Below are 25498 nucleotides of genomic sequence, written 5' to 3'. Positions count from 1 at the left end.
GGGAAAATTCCCCTTTTTAGATCACTACTGTGAGGATTTATTAATTGGAGTTAAACTCCACCAGTGCTTTGGTAGGATTTGAACCAACACCCTCAGAGCATTAACCTAGGCCTCTAGATTAATTGTCCAGTGATATTAGTCCTATACTATCATTGGCCCAAAGAAATAGCTAGGTTGAATTTTAAAATCTCTGCAAGGAAGAGAAAGCCTGGTTCCAACATAGCCTTGATAGAGTAGACTCTAGAGTGTCTCACTTACAGTTTCAGGTCAATAAGCGATGAAAATTCAATAGGATGCTGAGCAAAATGTGTGGCAATTTCTTGAAGAGTAGGGCAAGTTCTCCATTGTAGGTAGGTTTTCCTACCAATGAAAATTCATGAGAGATAAACCCATCTGGTTCACTTTAGAGAAGAAAATCTGCTGTCCTTACCCAGTCTGGCCTACATTTGACTCCAGAGCCATAGCAATGTGGTTGACTCTCAACTGCCCTTGGGCAACAAAGGATGGATAATAAATGCTGGCCAATCAGTGACACCCATATCCCCCCAATGAATAAAAAAAATCAATATTCCATTTTACACCTGGCTTTTTTCTGAAGTCACAATTGACTTCAACCATAAGTAGATAAGATTTCCTTCACAAGGAGTGTGCATTAGAACCTGTCTAAATATGTGAGCAATGGGTAAAATTTGAGGTTTAAATATTTTTTTCAAAAGTTAGAAAGAAATTCACTGTGACTGTAAAAAAAAAGGATTTTGACAACTGTCCATCTCTCATGGTTATGTAACTGTCTGTGGATCATTTTGTTTGAGTTCAATTTACAGATTTCTTTTCAGTTGGTTCAATGTAAAATTATTATAATGGATATTGGACGCTGTGTTATTGTGACACTTTACCTGTCAAGTGAAATACCAATGACCGCTTTTTGGAAGTGACCTGTTCTATTTCAGATATCCACTAAAATGGCAAAATGTTTAATAATGCATTGAAAAGTTCACTGTAATTGAAGTGGGCTGCACGGTGGCACTGTGGTTAGCACTGCTGCCTCACAGAGCCAGAGTCGCAGGGTCAATTCCGATGACTGCAGTTTTATACATTCTCCCTGTGCCTGCGTGATTTCTTCCTAAGTTCCAAAGATGTTAAGGTTTAGGTGGACAGGCCACACTAAATTGACCCTTCGTGTTCCAAGATGTGAAGGTTAGGTGGATTGGCCATGCTAGATAGTTCCTTTCTGCCCTAAGATGCATAGGTTAGCTGGATTGGCCATGCTAAATTATTCCTTTGTATTCTAAGGCATGTAGGTTAGGTGGATTGGTCATGTTAAATAGTCCCTTTCTGTACCAAGATATGTAGGTTCGGTGGATTGGCCATGCTAAATTGTCCCTTTGTATCCCAAGATATGTAGGTTACGTGGATTGGCCATGCTAAATTTTCCTTTTGTGTTCTAAGATGTGTAGGTTATGTGGACTGGCCATGCTAAATTGTCCCTTTGTGTTCTAAGATGTATAGGTTAGGTGGATTGACCATGCTAAATTGTCCCTTTGCGTTCCAAGATGCATAGGTTAGGTGGATTGACCATGTTAAGTTGTCCTTTTGTGTTCTAAGATGTATAGGTTAAGTGGATTGGCCATGTTAAATTGTCCCTTAGTGTCCTAAGATGTTTAAGTTAGGTGGATTGGCTATGCTAACTTGTCCCTTTGTGTCCCAAGATGTGTAGGTTAGGTGGATTGGCCATGCTAAATTGTCCCTTGGTGTCCCAAGATGTCCATGTTAATGGATTGGTCATGCTAAGTTGTTCCTTTGTGTTCTAAGATGTGTAGATTAGGTGGATTGGCTATGCTAAATTGTCCCTTAGTTTGCTCCAACGTGCAGGTTAGATGAAATGATGAATGTGCAGGTTTAGGGGACAGAATGGGGGATTGGGCCTGGGTGAGATGCTCTTTCTGAGAGTTGTTGCAAACTTGACAGACTGAATGGCCTCCTTCTATGCTGTAGGGATTCTATGATGATTTACGCAAGTTTTTGTGCCAACAGGGAAAGGCAGAAAAAATATCAGAGATGCGAATGGCACCTGTGCCATTTTATATTTGGCAAGAGGCTTATGAAATCCACATAAAGGACAGTCAACCAGTCACGATAAGGGTTTGTGTTGAAGCCCCTCAGTTACATTATGTTACTGATGAATGGGTGGGTTAAAAAAAGCGCAAGGCTATAGTGATTAGCAGGCAGCACAGCCAGTAGTAAATGATGGACTGAATGTGTCCCCTGCTGTAATTTGAAGTGAAACTGATAATCACTGACATTTCAGAAAGTTTAACTTGGCTCATAAGTAAACATGGAACATCTTGGTAGACAATACTTCTATCACATGCATGTTCAAGTTATCCATCTGGCCAAGTATGCCGTTGGCAGGTCCCTTCAGCTCCAGTGCATCAGATCCCAGTTACTCAACCCTTCAATTATTGCTTACACACTGAATTATCCTCCCTCATAAGAGCATAAGCCATAGGACCAGAAGCAGGCCATTCGGACCATCACATTTGCTCCACCTTTCAATGAGATCATGCCTCTCTCCCTAACTGACCCCATCAATGTTATCAGTCGGGAGCTCAACTATTTACAACTGAAGTCAATGGAAAAGAGAAAGGTGTAAAATGGAACCTGCTACAATGGTGCAATAAACACATGGAAAGACCTGTATTAATCTGGAGCCTCAGTACATCTCGAAGTGACTTACAGGCAATGCAGCATTCCTGAAACGAAAACAGAAAATGCTGGAAATCTCAGCAAGTCTGAGAGCATCTGTGGAGAGAGAATAGAGTAAGAAGTCTCACAACACCAGATTAAAGTACAAGAATTTTATTTGGTAGCAAAAGCCACTAGCTTTCCATGCGCTGCTCCTTCGCTAGGTAGGTGGGAGTTCTCGGGAACAGAAGGAGCAGCGCTCCAAAAGCTTTTGGCTTTTGCTACCAAGTAAACCTGTTGGGCTTTAACCTGGTGTTGTGAGACTTCTTACTGTGTTTACCCCAGTCCAACACTGGCATCTCCACATCAGAGAGAATAGAGACAACGTTTCGAGTCAAGATGACCCTTCGTCAGAGTGCGTTCTAAAACTAAGGTTTGCTTATTAGTCACAAGTAAGCTTATGTTATCACTGCAATGAACTTATTGTGAAAATCCCCTAGTCTAGTCGCCACACTCCAGCACCTGTAGGGATACTTTGAGGGACAATTTAGCATGGCCAATCCACCTGACCCAGCACATCGTTCAGACTGTGGGAAGAAACCAGAGCACCCGGAGGAAACCCACACAGATACGGTGAGAACACGCAAGCTTCACACAGACAGTGATCCGAGGCTGGAATTGAACCTGTGTCCCCGGTGCTATGAGGCAGCAATGGTAATCACTGTGCCACCATGCTGCCCCTGAAGCATTTCACTGTTGTAGTGTCAGAATATGCTTCCATTCATTGGGATTCTTTCAAGTTGGAGTTAAGATTGCTGGGTTTGTCAGCAAAATTCAAATAAATTATCTAACACAGGCCTATGTTTATTCCAGACTTATTTTGCTGAAGGTCATCATATTTCTGTTATTTCTCTGACTGACATAAGAACATAAGAAATAGGAGCAGGAGTAGGCCACCTAGCCCTTCGAGCCTGCCCCGCCATTCAATAAGATCATGGCTGATCTGAAGTGGCTCAGTTCCACTTTCCCGCTTTCTCCCCATAACCCTTAATCCCCTTGCCTACCAAAAACCTATCTACCCGCGTCTTAAATATATTTAGCGAGGTAGCCTCCACCACTTCAACGGGCAGAGAATTCCAGAGATTCACCACCCTTTGAGTGAAGAAGTTCCTCCTCAACTCCGTTCTAAACTGCTCCCCCCTTATCTTGAGGCTGTGCCCTCTAGTCCTGCTGTCCTTTCTGAGCAGGAAGAACCTCTCCACTTCTACCCTATCCATTGCCTTCATCATCTTATATGCCTCAATAAGATCCCCCCTCATCCTTCTAAACTCCAGCGAGTACAAGCCCAGTCTATTCAGCCTCTCTTCATAGTCCAACCCCCTCAACTCCGGTATCAGCCTAGTGAACCTCCTCTGCACTCCCTCCAAGGCCAAAATATCCTTGCGCAAGTGCAGCGACCAAAACTGCACACAGTACTCCAGCTGCGGCCTCACCAGTGCCCTGTACAGTTGCAGCAAGGCCTCCTTACTTTTATATTCAATCCCCCTCTCTATGAAGGCCAGCATCCCATTTGCCTTCCTGACCACCTGCTGCACCTGCAGGCTGGGTTTTTGCAACTCATGCACAAGGACCCCCTGACAACAGCTGGCAACAGCTCCAGATTGATTCCGGCAGTTTGGAATTTGATTTCAAACCATGAAGGAGCAGGAGATTTCCTTCAGATGTCAACCCACAAAAGACAGGCCCCCTTGCTCTTTAGATCTCTCTGCACGATGACATTTGAGGCTCCAGTCTCACAAGCCCTGCTAAGGCCCTGATCATTACCTTGCCTCAGCAAGAATCTCCCTGACAAGTGAACGTCAACTCTGTTTTCATCAGAATAATAAACAGGAAGTCTGTTGTTAGCGAAATGTCCAAAGACCCTTCGCAGGAGCACTGTACCAAACAGAATTTCGTACCAAGTCTTACGTGGAGATGTTGGTCGCCATTCTCCCAATGAGAAACTGAGTGATGCCACTAGTGGGAAACCTGGGATGTTTCCCACTGGCACTGGCAGCATTAACCAGGTGGGATTCAATCACTCTGTGTTGCCAAAAGAATCCCCAACAGGAAACACTAGTAAGCCCACTTTAAGAGAAATTGGGACACTATTTTTAAAGGGCGCCCTGATGTGAGAGTGCCTTGCTAGACCCTAGTCACTGGTGCACAGTGAGCTGGCATTGGACTGGGGTGGACACAGTAAGAAATCTCACAACACCCCAGATTAAAGTCCAACAGGTTTATTTGGAATCACGGGCCTTTCGGAGCACTGCTCCTTCATCAGGTGGCCCCGTGTCTGCGTGGATTTCCTCTGGGTTCTCCGGTTTCCTCCCACAGTCTGCAAGATGTCATGGTTAGGTGCATTGGGCTATGTTAAATTCTCCCTCAGTGTACTCAAACAGGCACCTGAGTATGGTAACTAGGGGATTTTCACAGTATCTTCATTGCAATGTTAATGTAAGCCTACTTGTGACACTAATAAATAAACTTTGGGCTTCAACTTTAAAAAAAAACTAAGCCAGGCAATCTTCCTCAGATTGGGCCCCAATTTTACATTTACAGTTTATCCAATCAACAAACTGTGCTAAAATGGTGCAATAAACACATGGAAAGACTTGTATTTATCTTGAGCTTCTGTACATCTCAAAGTGACTTACAGGCAATGAGGCATTCCAAATAAACCTGCTGGATTTTAACCTGGTGTTGTGAGACTTCTTACTAATGCACAATGGCAGCAGTGTCTGCCAGCTACAAAATGCGCTGCAGCAACTCATCTCGACTTCTTTAGGTGCATCTTCCAAACCCACAATCTCTACTGTCTCGAGCAACAAGGACAAGGTGATAGGTACACCGTCTGCGAGCTCCCCTCCAAGCCATACACTATCCTGACTTCACCATCACCGGGTCAAAATCCTGCAACCCCCTCCTTCCCTCACAGAGCTGTGGGTTTACCTACACCACATGGACTGCAATGAAAAAAGGCAGCTTACTACCATCTTCTCTAGGGCAACTGGGGAGGGGCAATAAATGCTGGCCTCGCCAGTAACACCCACATCCCATGAAACAATAAATAAAAATGAAACCATTGATGCTCTTGTTGGTGACAAGTCTGTCTAATTTGCTTTTAATATATTCAATAACCCATCCTCCACTGCTCTGTGGAAGACAATTCTAAAGACTAACGACCCTCTTGAGAGCAGAAATTCCTCCTCATCTCCATCTCAAATAGTAAGCAGCTTATTTTGAAACTTAGTTCAAGATTTCCCCACAATATGAAACCTTCTCTCAGCATCTCACCGTCAAGCACTCTTCAAAACCTCTCAATAAGATCACTTGTCATTCTCCTAAATGCCCATCTGCCCAACCTTTCTTCATAAGGCAACTACTTTATCCAGGAAATGGCCTTTAATATATTCAATAACCCATCCTCCACTGCTCTGTGGAAGACAATTCTAAAGACTAACAACCCTCTTGAGAGCATTTTCTAGACTGCTCCCAGTGCAAGTAAAATTCTCTGGCTGTTCATGCCGCCGGGATTCTCCAGTGCTACTGACTGTACACACCCGCTCATGGGTTTCCTGCCGGTGTGGTGGTGACATCATTGGGAATTCCCACTGACAACGGCGGGACTGGAGAATCCTGCCACTAGCAAACAATGCGCCACCTCCCGCTGGCGGGAAACATGTGGCTGGGGAACCAGAGCATCTTAACCCCTTCTCCCTTTAACAAGGAGGCCAGAAGTGCCCAGGGCACTTCCAGGTGTGGTCCTACCCATGCCCTGCCGAACTGCAGCCAGATTTTATTTTAATATTTCATCATCATTACAATAAACGCCACAGAGAAAGCTTTGCCGAACCCGACTCTAAGTGGGCGTAAACGGTGCTGACACCAGCTGTGAAAAGTGGGAAGATAGATCTCATTCCCTCAATGCCAACCTTCACTGTGAGGAATGTAAAAGTTACAAATTGGAGCTTTTCATTTTCATTGCTGTGAGGACTAAAGAGCACCATCCCGATTCAGATCAGACGATGTTGCACTGACATTGTCTGTCACACTTGCTGCTTATCATGTGTGCAACGAGAAACTATAAAGCATTCAGACGTTAAGTTAGATTAAATCTCTATTGCTGTGGCTGTTCAATCCTTTCTATGCAGCCATACAAGACTGTTAAAATAACAATAGGTCATAGAAAATTGAGGGAAAGATCATATTGCTGGCATCAAATGGATATGTAATGTTGCTTTGTTGTTCGAAGAAGAACTAAATGTAATGGCATATTTTTATCTATTAGTCTATAAAGGTTTTTTTTTTAACACCACTGTGCTATCAGTATAATGAGGAAATATGTTTTGGTTTGGTGAATCGAGCCTGTGCTACACAATTGAATCAATACTTCCCTTTAACTTGCCTTTAATGAGCATTTTGTCTTGATGTCATTTCTTTGATCGTTCTTTTCTGATTCTTTTTTCTCTCCAGGAGCTGCTTAACCAAAATAGCTCCTAATCTGGAGCATTCCCGTCAAATCCTGCACTGGCTTTGGCATGAAAAACATCAACAGTAAAGCTTACGAGGGAAAGTTATCAGAAGAATCATGTCAAGTGCCAACTGATTCAAGAACAGCTTCTTCCCTGCTGCCATTAGACTTTGAAGGGGCCTATCTCACATTAAATTGATCTTTCTCTATACCCTAGCAATGACTGTAACACTACATTCTGTACCCTCTTGTTTCCTTCTCTATGAATGGTATGTTTTGTCTCTATGGCACGCAAAAAACAATACTTTTCACTGTATGTTAATATATGTTACAATAATGAATCAAATCAAAAGGCACACACTCACTCTTAAGTCTTATCCAAATATGGATGATATCCTGGGCGAGCAATGATGGATTTGAAAGACATCGTAACAACATAAAGAGAAAGGAGCAAGAATAGACTATATGCAAAGTTGATCCTGCTCCGCCATTCAATACAATCATCGTTGGTTCTGGGTTTCAGCTTCACATTCCCTGCCCATTGCATTACCCTATGACTGAGATTCTCAGTGAGTGTGGACTCAAACTTGCACACTGGCTGCAAGTGAACTTTTTTCTTATTCATTCATGGGATCTGGGCATCACTGACTGGGCCTGCATTTATTGCCCATCTCAAATTGTCCTGATTTGAGATTGGCAATTTCAGAGGACATTTAAGAGTCAACCACAATGCTATGGATCTGGAGTCACATGTAGGCCAGACCGAACAAGGGCGGCAGATTTCCTTCCCTAAAGGACATTAGTGAAAAAGAATTTTTACGACAATCAATGATGGTTTTATAGTCACCAAGATTTTAATTGAATTCAAGTTCAACATCTGCTGTGGTGGGATTTGAACCGAGGTAGCTCAGTCATTACCCTGGACCTCTGGCTTACTAGTCCAGTGACTATCCATTATGAAATTGCTCCAACTCATTATGACAAACAACAGTGGGCATAAGAGGAACAATTATACACCAACCTGACTCCATTGTATATATCAAGGTTTCCTGTTGCATTGCTTACAATTGGTCTGCATAGAACCAGCGTGTTTTACATGTTGTGGTCAACTTGCAATGATTCTACTCCATTTTGCCACACTTACTAAAGTCCTCCTGTACCATTCACTGCTGCCAACTGTTTAAAGTTAGAATCATAGAATCATAGAATCCCTATAGTGCAGAAGGAACCCGTTCAGCCCATTGAATTTGCACCGACCTCAAACCCACCCAGGCCCTAACTCCATAACCTAAGCGAGTCCTCCTGACATTAAGGGGCCAATCCACACAGTCCACACATTTTAGACAGTGGAAGGAAACTGGAGCACGCAGAAGAAAACACATGCAGATATGGGGCAAATGTACAAACTCCACACAGCCAGTGACCCAAGCTGGGAATCAAGCCCAGGTCTTGGCGCTGTGAGGCAGCAGTGCTAATTACTGTGCCATTGTGCCATCCCACTCACTGTGCCACCGTGCTGTTGGGTGAGCAGTTGAGTCTGAACCATGAGATAGAACAATATTAGTGATGGCAGATACATGAAAAAGGAAGGCGGTCATAAACTAGCTTTATTTTTTGAGGAATGGAGTGGAAAACAATCCTTACCCTCCATTCATTCTTGTCCTGCTCCTGTGTCTTGTCTAGCTTTTTCCTTCTCTGCCTCACCCCACCCTCCCATTCCCGTGACTCCTGCAACATGGCTAATCCACTTAACCTTTTTATCTTTGGATACAAAGGGTCAATTTAGCCCGGCCAATTCATCTAACCTGCATATCTTTGGACTGTGGGAGGAAGCCGGAGCACCCAGGTGAAACCCAAGCAGACACAGGAGGAATGTGCAAACTCCACAAGACAGTGACCCAAGGTCTCTAACGCTGTAAGGCAGCAGTGCTAACCACTGTGCCACCATGCTGCCATCTTCTCCACATCCACCTGCCATCTTCGCCACTCCTCCAAATCTTCTACTTCATTTTTTACCTGTTCATGCCTCATTGTTTTCAAAGGTGATCATTCTTTACCCATTTGGGAAGCGGGTGCATAAAAAATTGGAATTGAGGTAAAAAAAAAACTTGCGATTGTATTGAATGGGGGAGCCAACACAAAAATCTATTCCTACCTCCTGCCCCGACTCCGAATATTCTTATATTGTTGGCCATCACATGTGCAGCAAAAGAACTTGGAAACCATTGTGAATAAGATGATGGAGTGCAGAGGTCAGGGTCTTTGAAGGACAGTTGAAGCACAATGCTGATCATGTAGGGGTAAGGGAGATTGTGATAGGTGCAGGATGGTAGGTTAAAGAATGGGCAAAGAGATATTGAAAGCTGGCAGGAGGCGATGGGTATCCCAAAAGGCGTGGTGGCACAGTGGTTCGCACTGCTGGTCAGCATTGAACCAGTGTGTTTTCCATAATGTCCCAGTCAACCTGCATTCAGCCACACTCACTAAAGTCATCCTGCTGCCTCACAGAGCCAGGGACCCAGTTTGAATCCCAGTTTGGGTCTGCCTGTGTGGAATCTGCACATTCTCCCTGTGTCTGCGTGGGTTTCCTCTGGGTGCTCCGGTTTCCTCCCACAGTATGAAAGAGATGCTGGTTAGATGTATTGGCCATGCTAAATTCTCCCTCAGTGTACCCGAACAGGCGCCGGAGTGTTATGACTGGGGGATTTTCATAGTGACACAATAAGTGCATACGCTTTTAGTTTAGCAGACATCATGATCGGCACAGGCTTGGAGGGCCAAAAGGCCTGTTCCTGTGCTGCACTGTTCTTTGTTATTTGCAGTGTTAACGTAAGCCTACTTAGAACATAGAACATAGAAAAACTACAGCACAAACAGCCCCTTCAGCCCACAAGTTGCGCCAAACATATCCCTACCTACTAGGCTTACCTATAATCCTCTATCTTACTAAGTCCCATATACTCATCCAAAAGTCTCTTAAAAGACCCTTGTGGCACCAACAAAATAAATATTGTTTTAAACTTTCAAACTTTTTTGAAGCTGGGCGCTAAATGGAAAGGGATGGGACGGGTTCCATCTCCCCTCACTATTCCCATATCCAAAATCAGCAATCTGAAAGCGCGTGGTCAACACTAGATGTAGCACATTCGAAGCTCGGATTAAGATATGCGTGCCGGAATTTTACTGCCTCTCCAGCCGGAGACTCATAAGATTCCGTCTGAGGCCAACGGAGAATGCCAATTCTGGGCCAGGCCAGGCGGTAAAATTCCGACCGTGGTGTATATTACCATCTCTCACAGAAACAAAGTTTCTCTGCTTCACAACTGACATAGATACATAATAAAGCAATGGTTCACAGATCATAACCATTCGCGGCTGCAGTGGGTGTTGCTTTCTTACTTTGCATTCGCACATATTTCAGTCGAAGGACCACTATTTATCAGCAGTGTAAATCTCGCTACTATAAATATGCTTTGATCTGATTAGCAGTAAAGGGTGCCAGCTCACCTGTCATGTTGCAGTACACGAGAAGGGGTTTCAGAGAGCCACTGCCATCTGGATCAATGGAGAAGAAGTCTGACATCTGCCCTTTGTGTCTGTACGCTTCACAGGACTTTTCATACAAAGCTACAAGAACAAAATGAGAGCATGTCAGTTGACAAACACCGAAGACTCTAATGCAATCTCATTTAAACAAACAAGGGACGAGGGGATAGATTTCAACATTTTATGCCCTCCCCAGTGGTGGGTGGGGGTTTGGTGGGGGAGAGGGGTGGCATTTAATCAGGCTGGAGGTTGGAGGGGAGGGATCCCTCCACTTTCCTGCCTCCACTGGATAAATCCATTGGTGGGAAGAACAGCCTTCCTATCCCACCAGCAACTGAGGCCCTCAAGTAGGCAATTCATGCCAGTCAGCACGTGGGCAGAACAACAAGAGTGGGTTCTTGGGAGTGTGCAGAGTGATGGAGTTTCCACATTGAAAAGCAGTCAGTGCATGATCAAGGGATTCAGCGTCATAAAGAATGGACATACAGCCAATTTGTATACATCATAGTTTCGTCAATAACATTTAAATAAATGATCAGACAATATATTGTACTGATCCAGCTGGACACATAAATATTGGTGAGGATGCAGGGAGAACTCCCCAGCTTTTATTCAAGTTGCATTGTGGAGCAACACTCCTATTGAGAGCACTGATGGACCCTTAGTTTAATCACTCATCCACAAGGCAGCAGCGTAACATTCCCCTGGCATTACACTGAATTCCCAGCCTAGATCACACACTCAAACCTTTGGAAAAGGACTTGAACTTATCACCTTCTGACTCAAAAGGCCAAAAGATGCTACCACTGAGCCAAAGCTGACACGGCTCTGAGGAAGGGTTATATTGTGCTCAAAACATTCCCCCTCCCCTCCCCCCACCCCACCTGGGCCATCTGCCACATGCCTCCGGTTTGCCCTTTGCTACTCGGTGCCTTCGTTCTGCCATTAACTTTCCAATCTCTGAATGGACACCATTAGCGTCAGTCTTAACCTTTATCACCATCATTTCCATTTCCTTTGCCCCTTTGCCTATGACATCTTGGTCAATTACACCAACCACCCTCACCACTTTCCCCCTCCACCTACCTGCGTCCCCTCACCCCCCACTGCCCCATCCTTCATCTTTACGGTATAAATCTTGACCCATTATCTTTGTCTTCAGCTCTGACGCAGGGTCATCCTGACATGAAACATTGACTCTATTCTCTCGCCACAGATGCTGTCGGACCTGTTAAGTGTTTCCAGCACTGTTTTTATTTCAGGTTTCCAGTAAGCCCCTTGGTCCATTTCTATTTACCTTGAATCTCCAATTAAATTTACATTATTTTCTACACAATATGCGCCGTATATCCTTGTGTAAAAGTCAAATTCCTGAAGCCAATTGGCCAAGACTTTTACCCATTAATGATTTCAAAGGATTGACACTGTTGCTTGAATGGGGCCAAAGTGAAATCCTAAAAGACTGCAGGAATGAAATAAAACCCAACAATAAAAAAATCCTGCTAATTATCAGTCACCATCTGATCACCTTCGTAATGCAAATAAATAAAAACAAAACTTAAATGCTTTGAACTGTTGTACATGTATTCATGTATTTACTGGTATTCGGGTGGCCCCCAAGGACCAGTAAATTCATTTACAGGTGATACCGTGGCACAGTGGTTAGCACTGCTGCCTCATAGTGACAGGGTCCCAGGTTCAATTCTGGCCATGGGTTGCAGTCTGTATGGAGTTTGCACATTCTCCCCATATCTACGTGTGTTTCCTCTGGGTGCTCCGGTTTCCTCCCACAGTCCAAAAATGTGAGGGTTAGGTTGATTGGCCATTTTAAATTCATCCTTTGTGTTCGGGAGAATGGCAGGGTAAATGTGTGGGGTTACAGGAATAGAGCCTGAATGGGATTGCGGTTGGTACAGACTCGATGGGCTGAAAGGCCTCCTTCTGTACTGTAGGGATTCTATGATTCTCATTTTCATTAGTTTCTATATATTTACAAGAAAATTGAATCATCTCCAGGATGATACTTTAGAATTTGAAAAATTAAGGTTGAGTTTTACACGATTTTCCAGCTAAACATCATGGGGTTCACTTCCACCTGAGACTGCATTTTACGTGAGCAGAGAGGGTTTTTGTGCTGATTTGTAATTGTAACTTAAAGCTCACAAAAAGTAAACTTTCCCAAATTTACTGCTTATTCCAGTAATCAGAAGGGCTTATTTGTTTGGACAGTCCCTTTCTCTCTTAACCAACAGGATAAATTTCAGTGAAAATGGTGATTCTTCAGCATTGATTCCATTGTAAACCCAATGAGCAAAAAGCAAATCGTTTGTTCGCGTACAGGTTTACACTTTGTGTGCAATACACAGGGGAGGTTCTCTGGTCGATATACTGAGATGATGAAGTGCTTTAAGCTGACTGGGCTTGCTGGTGGCTGCAACACTTAAAGGAAAAGTGCAGTTTTACAGAGGGTGCTTTTTGTTGTTTGCTCCAGTTCATTGGCAAGTTTTTGGGCTCCCTGCAAAGCTGGTTTATATTGTTCACACCTTTTCCCTTTTCCACTTCGAGAAACGGGTGGAGGGTGAGTTGGCGCGGGGGTTGGGGGGGCTGGGGTAGTCGGGTGATGGGGGGAGTTGGGGGCTTCTTGACCCACCGTCGCCCATTATGGCGAAGGTGCTCCCAATGTGATGTGAAGCAAGGAGTTCCCAAAATGCTGGCCTGAAGCCCACTAAAAATTACATCCGTTTTCCTCTGTGTTGCCTAGGAACCCAACCTCATTCTCTGCAACCCCCTCACCCACCTCTCTCCCTGGTGATGCCCCTCACTCCTTGGCTTGCAGCCCCCCGCCCCCCCCCACCCCCCCCCACCATGTCCCCCTTCCCCCCATCCCCCTCCCCCCATCGACCCCCTTCCTCCTTCACATTCAATACCCACTGACTTCTGCTTTATTCTGGCTCCTCGGTGTCACCTTTAGCTTAACACGGCACAGATGTCAAGGGCAGTCACTGTCACTCATTCTCTGGAGATTAAAACTTGTTTCCATGTTTACGCATGGGCTATAATGCAAAAGTCAAGCTAAGTGACTCGTAGAAACAAAGAAACTAGAAGCAGGAATAGGCCATTCAGCCCGTCGAGCCTGCTTCATCATTCACCTTGATCATGGCTGATCATTGAATTCAATATCCTGATCCCCCCCACCCCCCCTTCCTCCCATATCCCTTGATCTTTTTAGCCCCAAGGACTATGTCTAATAGGTAATAGGGGGTGGCACGGTAGCACAGTGGATAGCACTGCTGCTTCACAGCTCCAAGGTCCTGGGTTTGATTCCCGGCTCGGGTCACTATCTGTGTGGAGTTTGCACTTTCTCCTCGTGTCTGCGTGGGTTTCCTCCTGGTGCTCCGGTTTCCTCCCACAGTCCAAAGATGTGCAGGTTAGGTTGATTGGCCATGCTAAGAAATTGCCCCTTAGTGTCTAGGGATGTGTAGGTTAGAGGGATTAGTGGGTATGATATGTAGGGATATCGGGGTAAGGCCTGGGTGGGATTGTGTTCAGTGTCGACTCGAAGGGCCTCTTTCTGCACTGTAAGATTCTATGATCCTAATTTTTTCTTAAAATCAGACGTTTTGGCCTCAACTACTTTCTGTGGTAGTGAATTCCACACATTCACCACCTTCTGGGTGAAGAAATTTCTCCTAACCTCAGTTCTAAAAGGTTTACCCCTAATCCTCAAACTATGACCCCTCGTCCTGGACTCCCCCACTCAAGCAGAACCCAAATGGAATATAGTGAAGATAAGAATAATCTTTGTTTTTTTTTCTAAAGACAATTTAAGGGCTTCTTTTATATTTTTATTACTACTACAGTGATTTCATTTAGAGGAAGAAGCTTCCTCCATTCTCAACATGCAGTCGCCAGCAGTTAGTCCAAAGCAAACTAATTGTGGGAAAACAATAGTAATATAGAGAGCACGTAGGACTCCAGTGTCACCTAAAAATAGAAAATGCAGGGAAATCTCAGTACATCTGATAGCATCTGTGGAGAGAGAGTAGAGCCAATGTTTCTCCATTCTCTTTCCACAGATGCTGTCAGGCTTGCAGAGATTTTCCAGCATTTTCTGTTTTTGTTTCAGATTCCAGCATCCACAGTATTTTGCCTTTATCTTGGTGTGAGACTCCAGTGTGATTTTTCCAAAGCTGCATCCTTTACTAAACTTGACGTTACAAAAAAAAACCTGATTTTTTTTTAACGGCCACACATACATCAGATATATAGTCAGATGAATGAGAGGGGGATCTCACAGAGACTTATAAAATTCTAACAAGACGAGACAGGGTAGATACAGGAAGGATATTCCCGATGGGGAGGCAGTCCAGAACCAGGGGTCACAGTCTGAGGATTCAAGGATGGAGATGAGGAGGCATTTCTTCACCCAAAGAGTGATGAGCCTGTGGAATTCATTGCTACAGGAAGTGGTTGCTGCCAAAGCACTGGAATGTGTTCAAGAGGTGGCTAGATTTAGCATTTGGGTGAACGGGATCAAAGGTTATGGGGAGAAAACAGGATTAGGCTATTGAGTTGGACGATCAGTCATGATGAATGGTGGAGTGATCTTGAAGGACTGAATGGCCTCCTCCTGCTCCTATCTTCTATATTTCTATGCACTTAAGCATTTCAGCAGCAGCTTAAATGAAAAGTATATTTCCAAAGATCTTTCTCCCCCTATTTAAGAATAGACTGTTTCATATCTCCGTGTAATTTCTTCTCTTTTTGCATGAACTCTATCCTCTATCGCCGTGAAGCTGAATGCTGATAGTACATTCAAGATTAACATTAGGACTCCTGACATATTCTGGAATCCAGCCAAGAAATGTCACATCCACTTCATGAGGTCACGGTAGATAAAGCAGCAAAAATAAAATGAAGCTTATACGTCACCATTTCTCTGATGTTCTGCCCAGGATCCCACCAATGTTCTGATCCAAAGCAATTTTTTTATTAGAAGGCACAGTAAGATTTTGATAATAAAATGCCATGGTGTGACTGAATGAAATTACAATGAGAAAGCTCCGAGGGACTCCAGATTCTAATGAAAGCCAAATGTACCACATTAATAGTACTTTGTTCTGTGAGGTCTCTTTTCCAGAACTGTGGCACTGCAGCAGGCATAGACCCAACTTTAACCATCTTTGTTTGGCCAACACTGGATGGCTGCAGCTAAAGTAAAGTAACTCAACTTCTCTGATCCTAATCCCTTCCTATCATGTTCTGATATTGCAATCTGCTCCTTTGAGTAGGGCATCTACAGGGAGTAAGTAGAGAACAATTTAAATAAGTAGATCAGGTGTGAAGATGTGCAGGTTCGGTGAATTGGCCATGCTAAATTGTCCCTTAATTGACCCAAGATGGGTAGGTTAGGATGATTAGCTGGGCAAATAGATGAGGCTATGAGGATAGGGCCTGTGGTGGGATGGCCTGTTGGAAAGTTGGTACAGACACGATGGGCCGAATTGCCTCCTTCTACACTGTTGGAGTTACGGTTCTCTGCTTCTATGCCCTAAGATTATATTAGATATCCAGCATAGAAATAGACCTTTCGACCAGACAAGTCTATGCCGTTGTTTGTGCTCAGCTCGAGCCTCATCCATACTTTCTCAACTAAATCCCACCATCGTAACTCTCTATTCCCTTCTCCCTCAAATGCTGGTCGCAATTCACTTTCACTGCATCTGTACTGAGAATATGTGGTGGCACAGTGGTTAACACTGCTGCCTCACACCGCCAGGCACTCGGGTTCAATTCCGGCCCCGCTTCACTGTTTCTGTGGAGTTTGCACATTCTCCCCGTGTTGGGTGCTCTCGTTTGCTGCCACAATCCAAAGATGTGCGGGTTAGTGGATTAGTCATGCTAAACTGCCCCTCAGTGTCAGGGGGACTAGCTATGGTAAATGCATGGGGTTATGGGGATAAGGCCTGGGTGGGTGCAGATTTGATGGTCTGAATGACCTCCTTCTGCATTGTAGGATTCTATGATACTATTCACTTCAACCACTTGATCTTTTCATCTTTTTCCTTACATGAGGTGTGACTATCATTGCAAGGCTAGCGTTTGTTGCCCATCCCTGATTGCCCTTGAACTAAGGGCAGTTAAGCATCAAGCACATTGCTGTGGGTCTCGTGTAGGCCAGGATAGGTGAGGATGGCAGATTTGCCTTCTCTAAAGGGGCATAAGTGAACCAGATGGGCTTTTAATAACAATCGATGTGGTACCGAGTTCCACATTCTCGCCACTTTTTGGCTGAAGGAAGTCCTTCACCATTCCCTTGTGGATTTTGTGGTGAGTATTTTATATCGGTGGTCGCTGAGAGATTGTTTCCCCTGGTTGGGGAATCGAAAACACAAGGTCACGGTCTCAGGATAGGGGGACGGTCATTGAGATGAAGAGTAATTGCTTCACTCAAACAGTTGTGAATCTTTGGAATTCCTTACCCCAGAGGGGTGTGAATGCTCCATCGCTGAATGCAATTAAGAATTGTGGCCAAATGGGCCACCTGGAATGGCGATTTACAGAGCATGCTGGGATAATTGGACAAGCGCTGAAACATCAGGCTGCAGCTTAAAAGACAGAGATAAACAGGCTGCAGTTCAGATGACTGCATACACAGAAAATACACCATCTCAAAGACAATGGACAATCTCTGGTCAAACATACTTGTTTACCAGACAAAGGGGAGTTTAACCCCTTATTTGGGAGGGAGGTATGTGACCTAATTGCCTCCACTACCTACAGGCATGGCTATTAGTTACACATGATAAGAACATAAGAACATAAGAAATAGGAGCAGGAGTAGGCCATCTAGCCCTTCGAGCCTGCCCTGCCATTCAACAAGATCATGGCTGATCTGAAGTGGTGATGTGGAGATGCCGGCGTTGGACTGGGGTAAACACAGTAAGATGTCTGACAACACCAGGTTTAAGTCCAACCGATTTATTAAATAAAATTATTAAATAAATTGGTAGGACTTAAACCTGGTGTTGTCAGGCTTCTTACTGTGATCTGAAGTGGATCAGTTCCACTTTCCCGCTTTCTCCCCATAACCCTTAATTCCCTTGTCTATCAGAAACCTATCTACCCGTGACTTAAATATCTTCAGTGAGGTAGCTTCCACCACTTCGATGGGCAGAGAATTCCAGAGACTCACCACCCTTTGAGTGAAGAAGTTCCTCCTCAATTCCGATCTAAACTGCACCCCCCACCCCCCACCACCCCCCACCCCCACTTATTTTGAGGCTGTGCCCTCTCGTCCTGCTGTCCTTTCTAAGCGGGAAGAATCTCTCTACCTCTACCCTATCTATCCCCTTCATTATCTTATGTGTCTCTATAAAATGCCCCCTCAGCTTTCTAAACTCCAACGAGTACAGACCCAGTCTGTTCAATCTCTCCTCATAGGCTAACCCCTCTTCTCCGGTATCAGCCGAGTGAACTTTCTCTGCACTCCCTCCAAGGCCAAGATATCCTTTTGCAAATGCGGCAACTAAAACTGCAGACAGTACTCTAGTTGCGGCCTCATCAGTGCCCTGTACAGTTGCAGCAAGATGTGGCGACGCCGGCGTTGGACTGGGGTAAACACAGTAAGAAGTCTCACAACATCAGGTTAAAGTCCAACAGGTTTATTTGGTAGCAAAATCCACTAGCTTTCGGAGCGCTGCTCCTTCAGACTTTGGCTTGGGTAGGTGATTATTGATTGTGTGCTTAAGTAAATATTGTTGTACTAACGAGAAATCTACTCGCAATTCTTCGTCCACTGTATAAGGGTTAAAACAGACTGCGGCAGGCACAACAGAATATATTAGACAGATTTTTGTTCTTTCAGAAAAACAAGGAATATGTGGAAAGTGGAGTTGAAGGTCATGATCAACCATGATTGTTTTGAATGGCAGAACAGGCTCAAGGAGACCTTTCGTCCACTCCTGCTCCTATTCTTATGTTCTTGTTTTCCCAGAACTGTGGGTTTTCCTACACCGTAAGAGGTCTTACAACACCAGGTTAAAGACCAACCAGTTTATTTGATAGTACTCCCACAAGCTTTCGGAAACGGTGTTCCTTCGTCAGGGGTGTGGAAGGTTCCACCAAGTTCCACACACCTACATTTTCAGAGTCCATAGAAATTGTGTTTTGCCTTCCGCCAACTACCTGTTCAAAATTATATTATTTAACATCATTGTAAGTTCAGATTTGAAGCTGTTTTCAACTCTCATCTGTACTCAATCGTTCAGTTCCATTGTAACCAAAGATATTTGACTTTAAACCAAGCCAATTATTACAAAACATTTCCGCCTCTCAATATGCCAGAAAGGTTTGCCTCAAAATGTTTGGGCGGGAAGACCAATGAGAATGTGTGGCTCTGTATTCCACAGTTATTGGATGACGTTAATACTGGATTCATGACCGTCCTGCAAGTTGCCTTTGCTTCTTCACTCACTGCCAATAACCCTGGGCTCTGCTTCTATCCACCAGCAGGTTCAACTGAGGCATCCATGAGGGCATTAGATTATTAATGAATGAAAGTAATGTGCTGGGGGGGAAGGAAGGGGAATGGCACTAAGCCATGATGCCCGTTTGGAGAGCTGGCAAGACATGATGGGCCGAGTGGCCTCCATCTGCGTTGTAACAATCCTGAAATTGTGTAGTTGGTGCCAGTAAAGACTGGATGTGATACACTAAAATTGAAATCCATTCAAAAACAATTATCTGCTGCCAATCTCATACCAGTGACATTACAAAGGCCATATCACTCTTACAAAATGTATTGAAAGAAAGATTCTCAGGATATCATGTCATTCTACAATGAATGAATAAAGCTTAACACAAAGATCCCCCATAGAAAGAGCCTTCAACTATAAAATGTAACTCAGAATGCCAGAATATTATAAGTCATTTTCCCACTGCATTAAATGCGAATATCATGAAATATGGTTTCAGTTCTGTGAACATCCTGATGTAATGTTGTTTGTTTGGGTGATCTAACCTTCAACTTTCCTAGTTTCATGAAAAGAAAAGTTACCATAGGAATTGTATTGTTTGCAAAAGATAATATGACACAATATTGGATATCATCAGCAGTTACAGGACTAAATCTCGTCAGGAACATTTTAAATAGAGTGCTTCTGGAGACAGGAGATCGTTACTGTCTCTAAATCTTTTTATCTTCACCTCCTTAATCCAGCATAGAAATGGGACTAAGATCCCAGTTGTAGAATCTATGTTTTAACGAAGCCCATATACATTAACATTTCATAGGATAGAAATCAGTCTAAGTGATGTCAGACATTCCTTTGTTCCATATTTTATTAGAGAAATGTTTATAAGAGTGTGTTAAACCCACTGAAGTACCCAACAGTCCTTATAAAGCAGAGGAGGCAATGGCCTACTGGCATTATTGCTAGTCTAATCATTAGAGAGTGGTGTTATTGCTAGACTGGGGTGGCACAGTGGTTAGCACTGCTGCCTCACAGCGCCTGGGGCCCAGGTTCGCTTCCCAGCTTGGATCACCGTCCGTGCAGAGTCTACACATTCTCCCCATGTCTGTGTGGGTTTCTTCTAGGTGCCCCGGTTTCCTCCTACAGTCCAAAAGGCATGCCAGCTGGGTGCAATGGCCATGCTGAATTCTTCCTCAGTGTACACAAACAGTCACTGGAGTGTGGTGATGAGGGGATTTTCACAGTAATTTCATCATAGTGCTAATTTAAGTCTACTTCGAACATGAACTTTAAACTGGACTATTAATCCAGAAACTCAGTTAATGTTCTGGGAACTTGGGTTCAGATCCCACCATGACTGATGGTGGAATTTGAATTCAGTTAAAAAAAAGTCTGGAATTAGGAATCTACTGATGACTGTGAAACCATTATCGATTGTTGGAAAAAAAAATTTGGTTCACTTGTGTCCTTCAGGGAAGGAAATCTGCTGGCCTACTTGTGACTCCAGATCCACAGCAATGTGGCTGTCCTCAACTGCCCTCCGAACAAGGGCAACTAGGGATGGGGAATAAATGCTGACCAGCCGGCGACATCCATGTCCCACAAATGAATAATAAAGATTAAGCTATTTATTATAAAATAAGCTATTTATAAAATAAGCGGTTTATGCATGGCACAGTTGCACACTGGTTAGCACTGCTACCTCACAGCGTCAGGAATCTGGGTTCAATTTCGGCTCGGGTCACTGTCTGTGTGGGGTTTGCACATTCTCCCCGTGTCTGCATGGGTTTCCTCCGGGTGCTCCATTTCCTCCTACACCAAAGATATGTGGGTTAGGTTGATTGGCCATGCTAAATTGACACTAGAGTCAGGGGGATTAGCAGGGTAAATATGTGGGGTTACAGGAATCGGGCCTGGGTGGGATTGTGGTCAGTGCAGACTCAATGGGCTGAATGGCCTCCTTCTCCACTGTTGGGATTCTATGATTTTGTGAAGATAACATTGAAGGTCTTTAGCGCGATATGGACTGAGTAAGGGCAGAAGGTTTTTTTTAAGTTAGGGCATCATAATCAGCACAGGTTTGGAGGGCTGAAGGGTGTATTTCTGTGCTGTACTTTTCTTTCTTCTCTTTGTTGTTCTCCAAGGCAGGGCAGGAGAGATCAGTGCACTTTGCAGACCGAAAGCTCTGCAGAGACAACACCCAATGCAGGAGCAAAGAATTAGGTCTACGAGTTCAAATGGTATGGTAAAATGAGGTTTCCAGTTCAATTTAGAAAAAAAAAATCTGTAAAAAAGTGACCATCAAGTCAATTAAAAACCAATGATGCAGATTCTATAATAGGTGGGAACACTGCTACATCAGGTTGTGAACATAAAAATTGCCCTGAAATTTCTTTTCAATGCCAACCCTCAACTCTCACCTTATTCAAAATCATTTTTATTCCCCTAGATCCAACTTCAACCTATCGCCTTTTGCCTTTTCATGATGTTTTGAAATAATACCACTCAACCACAAAGTGGCGATGTGATAATAAGGCTGATTTACTGTGACTTCAATGCAGTTGAAGGACTTCACCCCTTTGTCACTGTGACAACCAGACAGACTGTCCAACAAGCTAAAAAAAACAAAAGCTCAGCTTATCTTAATTGTGCAAGATAAACCACAGGAGTTTCATAATCCTTGTTATCTCTATCCAACATACATAGACCCTGGGCCCACTACCAACCTTCACCACCACATCCTGCCCTTTAGCCGCACTCAATACTTACAGAAATATTAATTCCATGATTAAATCTTGTAGGTTTCAGAAGCACTTTACAAGAAGGTCCTACCATCTTCAATAAATTGATGCTATGAGTTGTGACAATCTTGGAAATATCTCAAATGATTAAATATAAGTTTGTAGGATTGTTTTATTCTTGAGCACTGAACAAAGTTGCTCTTGCTTTCTTAAGTCTATCTTTACACGTATGGTGCGTTACTGCAATGGGGTCACCACAGCAACACTGACTTAAAACAGTGTTGATGTTGACAGTGCCTCATTTACACGGGATCTGCATACTGGAGAATTTACAGTTCTGAAGCCACTGCCATCTTGTGTCAGCAATGAGTGACGGGCGGATTCCATTTTACAGAAAAGCAGTCCGCCATGTGTGTTCCATGCAGCACACCACCAGCCACATTTCCTCAGAACCCAATAGCATCTAGGATCTACAGGTACACCAAGTAATGAGGGAGGCAAATGGAACGTGGGCCTTTATTGCAAGAGGGAGGAGCATAAAAGCCTTTCTCCAACCGCACAGGGCATTGTTGAAATCCACAACTTGAGTACCGTGTACAGTTTTGGTCTCTTTACTTAAAAAGGGATTGAAGGCAATTCAGAGAAAATTCATTTGGTTGATTCTTGGGATGAAAGGAATTGTCTGATGAGTAAATACTGAGCAGGTTGGGCCTAGCCATGCTGATTGGACTTCAGAAGAATAAGAGGTGAGATTATTGAAAGATATAAGATTCTGAGAGGGGGTGACAGGACAGATGCTGAGAGGATGTTTCCCCTCATGGGGGCACCTAGAATGAGGGAGTGCAATTCCAATTCAAGGTACCTCCCATTTAAGAAACAACGAGAAGAAATTTCCTCTCTCACAGGGTCATTATTCTTTGGAATTCTCTGCCCCAGCGGCTGGGTCACAGAATGTACTTATGACCGAATGAGACAGATTTTTTGGGGAATTGAGTCTAATGTGGGGCAAACAAGAAAGGGCAGTTCAGACCACAGTCAGATCAGCCATGATGGAACAGTAGGCTGAAGGTACCAAATATTCTACTCTTGCTCTCATTTCTTATGTTCTTATGGGCGGAATTTTTTAGCCAGGCTCACCCCAACTCCAGAAAATCCTGCCCGAGGTTAACGGACCTTTGCATGATCCATTCCCCCCCCCCCCTCCCATACATGCAACAATTCCTTGGCAGGTGGGATGGGAAAATTTCACCTTGTATTTTTTTGTATGGCAATTTGCTGAAAGTTGCATTTTAAGTCAGGAACAGTCTAAAGCTTAAGAAGGAAATGTGAATTTGTGTTGACAAATTAAACATTAAATTAGGTAGAAAGGAAAAGAGACATTGAGGGATATGGGTCCCATATGGGTCAATGGTGTAAATATTCAACCCAACCATAATCTTAAAGTTTATTATTTATTAGTCACAAGTAAGGCTTACAGAGTTACTATGAAACTGCCCCAGTCACCACAATCTGGCGCCTGTTCAAGTCAATGCACCTAACCAGCCCGTCTTTCAGTTTGTGGGAGGAAACCCATGCAGACACGGGGTGAATGTGCAAACTCCACAGACAGACAGTGACCCAAACCAGGTGTTGAACCTGGGTCCCTGGCACTGTGAGGCAGTAGTGCTAACCACTGTGCCATGGTGTTGCCCGGACTGAAAGACAGAATCGGTTCGAAGTGCTGAATAATCTAGTTTTCTTCCTCTACCCCTATCCAATTGAGATGACCAACAATCAGATTGTCCAGTGAACCAATCTGATGTGGGTTGGTAGCAACTTGCATGATCTCCGGGCATCCCAAATTGCTTAAAAAACAATTTTGTATTTTTTGAAGGGAACTATTTATTCATTTGTGGGAAATGGGTGTCGCTGGCTGGCTAGCGTTTATTGCCCATCCATAATTGCCCCAGAGCAGTTGAGAGTCAAGCACATTTCTGTAATTCTGGAATCACATGTTGGCCAAACCAGGTAAGGACAGCAGATTTCCTTCCCCAAAGGACGTTAATGAACCAGGTGGGTTTTTACGACAATGGTTTCATGGTCATCGGTAAATTTTTATTTCCAGATTGTTTTAAATGAATTCAAATTCCACCATCTGCCGTGATGGGATTTGAATCAGGATCCCCAGAACATTAGCTGAGTTTCTGGATCAATCCTCCAGCAATAATACCACTTGGCCATCGTCTCCCGCTAATGCAAAAAACATGACAGTCAATTTACGCACAGCAAGCTCCCATGAGTCGAAATATGATAATAATCAGAGAATCTACTTTAGTGGTCTGGCCAGAGGAATAAATATTGGCCATAGGTCTGGAGGGAACACGCTGCTCTTGTTTCAAGACTGGCAGAGGATTCTCCACATCGACCTGAGAGAGCTATGGTTTGACGCAATAGATAAGAGAACTGTGAAATTCTGTAGCCTTACTGATCCTGATTCATATCAATTGGTCCTGTTTTCGGTTTTATAAGGATTCAGTGAGGAAATAATCCAATCTATCTGCAGTTTATCGCAAGTAAAAGAATAACTGACAAAACTTGTCAATTTAACTGTACGGTGCAGTGAAACATAAACCAAATCTGATAGATAATCAGATCAGTTTCTGCTGGAGTTGTTCATTGCAGGAGAAGCATTAGGAGACTTCCCCACTCTTCAATGAATCATGTTGCAGGGTCTTTTTAAATCACAAGGATGATTTATGCCTGCGTGATTAACAGTCTCAAGTTGGAGTCACTTTACTGCTCTGTCAAGTCCACTGATGTGGCACTGCCCTTTTTAAAAGGTGTTGGATGCCTGTTATCAGCCGATTGGCCCACTTTCATCAAATCATAGAATCCCTACAATACGGAAGAATCCATTTCACCCATTGAGTCTGCACTAACCATCCTCCCCACCCCCCACCCCCACCACAAAAGGGGAGCCTATCCCCCGCCCTTACTTTACCTCAGTTACTGCCCAAGGCAAATGCATGCACCTTTGAAAACTAAGGGGCAATTTATCATGCCAATCCACCTAACCCACACATTTTGGACACTATGGGGCAATTTAGCATGGCCAACCTGCACATCTTGGACGTGATGGGGCAATTTAACCTGGCCAATCCACCTAACCTGCAGAACTTGGACACTATGGGCAATTTATCATGGCCAACCCACCTATTCCACACATCTTTGGACACTAAGGGGCAATTTAGCATCGCCAATCCACCTAACTTGCACATTTTTGGAGACTAAGGGGCAATTTAGTATAGCCAATTTACCTCACCTGCATATCTTTATAATGTGGGAGGAAACCAGAGCACCTGGAAGAAACCTACACAGACAAATGGGAATTTTATCACATTCACTTCAGATTCCTGGATTGCCAAATAGTATTTTAGGCTGGAACTGATGGTGCCAGATCCTCTGGTTGGCGATGATGGCCTCTCATGAAGGACTCTGTACACTGACTCAGTCATTTCGGCAGGGGAGTGGGGGTTGTTGTTCAGGTTGGATCAGAGGGG

At 43.9% G+C, this 25498-nt stretch overlaps 1 protein-coding gene across 1 annotated transcript in view; it reads right to left on the bottom strand.

Moving 5' to 3' along the window:
* LOC145350301 (contactin-associated protein-like 5) overlaps nucleotides 1-25498 on the bottom strand; it is a 1016709-nt gene that overhangs the window by 357457 nt on the left and 633754 nt on the right. Inside the window, exon 12 of the mRNA XM_080199494.1 lies at nucleotides 10706-10825. Within this exon, the coding sequence (XP_080055620.1) occupies nucleotides 10706-10825 (120 nt within the window). The remainder of the gene's footprint in view (nucleotides 1-10705; nucleotides 10826-25498) is intronic.

The sequence above is a fragment of the Carcharhinus amblyrhynchos genome, chromosome 11 (genome assembly GCF_965287045.1).
Source record: "Carcharhinus amblyrhynchos chromosome 11, sCarAmb.v2.hapA, whole genome shotgun sequence".
Taxonomy (NCBI): domain Eukaryota; kingdom Metazoa; phylum Chordata; class Chondrichthyes; order Carcharhiniformes; family Carcharhinidae; genus Carcharhinus; species Carcharhinus amblyrhynchos.
This window is presented reverse-complemented; position numbering and strand designations above follow the sequence as displayed.